Source organism: Priapulus caudatus, unplaced genomic scaffold (genome assembly GCF_000485595.1).
Source record: "Priapulus caudatus unplaced genomic scaffold, Priapulus_caudatus-5.0.1 Scaffold699, whole genome shotgun sequence".
Taxonomy (NCBI): Eukaryota; Metazoa; Priapulida; class Priapulimorpha; order Priapulimorphida; family Priapulidae; genus Priapulus; species Priapulus caudatus.
In genome coordinates, this window is record NW_014577760.1 from 61,364 (window position 1) to 64,353 (window position 2,990).

A 2,990-nucleotide genomic window follows, 5' to 3' on the forward strand; every position below is an offset into this window, starting at 1 on the left:
ATGTTCTACAGAGGTGTACGCTAACACTGCCGGGCTGTGACGGTGGCGAGACGTCACACGGCCACGGCGACGGCGACGACCTACCTTCTTCTGTAGCCGGATGACAGATGTCCACTTCTTCTCGAGCAGTCCGCCATACTTCTTGTCGATCTCGGCCGGCTGCGGAGAACACAAACGAGGAGAAGCCGTGAGTACGCGCCGGCCCCTCGGTGGTGGCGCCCCCTTACCGCTCCTGGAGGACCCCATCCACGTCCCTTTCTCGGTTAGCCCCACCAGCGTTCCCCTAGGCCAGCCCCAACTGCATCCCACCCTCGGCCACCACCCCCAGCCAGCCCCACCCACGTCCCTCCCTCTGCAATTTTTTTTCAGCTCCCAGGTACACGGCCGTGAAGAAAGTTCATCGTTGGAACAAAATAAATGGGCACGCCATTTGGAACACGGTACGTCACGTTGCTGTACGCTCGCCGTTCAGACAGCTAGTGGACTGCGACGGCGGCGGCAGTGACTGCATTAGCTACTGTACGCGGATGAGTCATTCACACAGCGTAGCAGCAGCAGTAGCAGCCGCAGTAGCGGCAGCAGCAGCAGTAGCGGCAGCAGCAGTAGCAGCCGCAGTAGAAGAGGAGAGCGCGCACACGAACCATCCACTCACCAACAGAAGTGCAGAAGTGCTGGTGAGCGTCTAGGGTCTTGTTGCAGCGCTTGTTCTTCAGGTCCCACACCCGCAGCGTCTTGTCATCGGACGCGCTAAGCAGGTACTTGCCGCCCGGGTGGAAGCGGATGCCCCTCACCCAATTGTCGTGTCCGATCTGCGGCGAGCGAGAGAGAGAGAGAGAGAGAGGAGGCATTAACATGTGATGACACATCGATCGCCCGTCGTACACGAGCCTCGCGAAGGTCATCGAATAGAACATCCGTCACAGAGAGAGAGAGAGACATTGTTAGTGTGTGATGTACACATATTGTGTGACAACACATCTCCTCACCGTTATGTGAGAGCACACTCACACTAAACAAGTATTGTGTGACAACACGTCACTGCTATTACGATTCGCACGACGTCGATCGATCGGCGAGCGCGGCTCGGGGACTAACGATTCGCGCCGAGGTCGTGTCGAAGGTCGTGTCGAAGGTCAAGAGGTCGCGACGGATGACTCACCATGGAGAACACGCAGACGCCGATGCTCACGTCCCAGATTTTGATGCTCTTGTCTCGCGATCCGGAGGCGAGGAACGGTCCCGCGCGATTGCTCCCCTTCTTCGGCTGCAAACGACACGACAAACACACGTATATTTATACGCGTATTCCTAGAGATGGCGCCACAAACGCACGCAGCATACACACGTATTCCTTGTGATGGCGTAGATGGGAATTTTTTCTGGAACTCGTTTGTGCATGCATCGTCCTGTTATATTTTCCACTGTACTCTGCGACTACTGCTTTTCAACTTGACGCGTTCGCTATTAGCATTTAGCAGTATTCAGGGTGCTGCTATTATGAATATTCTATGAACTTCTTACTTGATATAACTTAATGTAACTTAATAGTGCCTGACGATATACTAAATCCTCTTCACAAATGAATTTGCAGTTTCGCTTTATACTCGTTATAAGATAAACCTATCATCCAATCCAATAATACCTAAAAATATACTTCTCATGACAGACTACGTATGTTCCTTGCTCTTGCCACGAACACCCAACGATCGTATCAACTAGGGAACACCAACAAATGACTGCACAATTGATTCTCCTCAAATCTCTTCACGAAACATAAATTATTTCTCGATTTTTTACTAACTTTCCGCGCAAGACCTCTAGCGACGATTCGCAACTTTGCGCGACCCTCCCCAAAATTTCCGCCTCCAATTCATCTTCGTTCAGCAAATCTTACGTCGGTGCCCGCTCCCTCACAGATGGCGTTGTTAGCGGCTTCCGGCGCCCACTCGACGCACTCGACAACGTGGTCGTGCTCTCTCAGCTCAACCTTACAGTCCTTCGTGGCCACAACCCACACGCGCACGGTCTGTAAATAATAAACATCAAAAAGTGTTCGGTTTTTCTGTGAAAATTACGCGTACCGCAGACGTTCATCGCTAACAAGGCGGCAACATTTTTTTAATAAAAATGTTCGAAGCCGGTCCAGTAGAACCACACACTAGTGTTGACCCAGGCCACACGATCCAATATAACATACAACAACCCAGTAGAACCACACCTAGTAATGCTAACGGCACTGCTTAGCGGCCCACCCAGCTAAGATACGGGGTAGAGCTACAGCAACGGCTCAGCATCAGCCACGCAAGAGGAAAAAACAACTCGATCCGCTCGACCGCCCCCGTCGTCCGAAACAATTCGATTATTAATTCGCTCGCCAATTTACAATTCTTTCAACCACCGGATAAATAATTGACGACGACGCCGCGCGAACCGGGGGCGAGCGCGGCAGAGGCAGGAACGCACCTGGTCGTTGGAGCAGCTAGCGAGTAGCGAGCCGTCGGAGTTGACGCGCACGCAGCGCACCCACTCCCTGTGTCCCGTCAGTGTCTTCACACAGTAGCCCGTCGCCAGCTCCCACATCTTGATCGTCTTGTCACGGCTCGACGACACGATGAAGTCTCCGCTAGGCATGAACTGCACCGACGACACGTTGTGGTCGTGACCTGTGACGAATATAGTGACGCTTCAACAACATACCGCAAGGATTCCCAGTACAATAGAGATACAATACTGATGAAAGGTCGGGGCTAGGCATGAACTGCACCGACGACACGTTGTGGTCGTGACCTGTGAGCCCCTACCTTATCGTCATACATCCCAGTCAGCCCAAGCCCCCCTGTTCTGGTAACAACTGCTACCTACGCATTGCAGTGGTGCCGCCTACTTTTACAGACGCAGAATACCTTTCGTCACCGCACGCAGCGACCCTCCCCCCTGACCTGCAATGATCCCTCTCCTACAGCGCCACTACCTTTATCGACTTACCAGCC

At 52.9% G+C, this 2,990-nt stretch overlaps 1 protein-coding gene across 1 annotated transcript in view; it reads right to left on the reverse strand.

The window, feature by feature from the left end:
* The window catches only part of LOC106812912 (lissencephaly-1 homolog), a 49,049-nt gene that overhangs the window by 4,921 nt on the left and 41,138 nt on the right, over positions 1 to 2,990 (reverse strand). Inside the window, 4 exon segments of the mRNA XM_014816922.1 lie at positions 653 to 809; positions 1,160 to 1,264; positions 1,895 to 2,026; positions 2,464 to 2,663. Of these exon segments, the coding sequence (XP_014672408.1) occupies positions 653 to 809; positions 1,160 to 1,264; positions 1,895 to 2,026; positions 2,464 to 2,663 (594 nt within the window).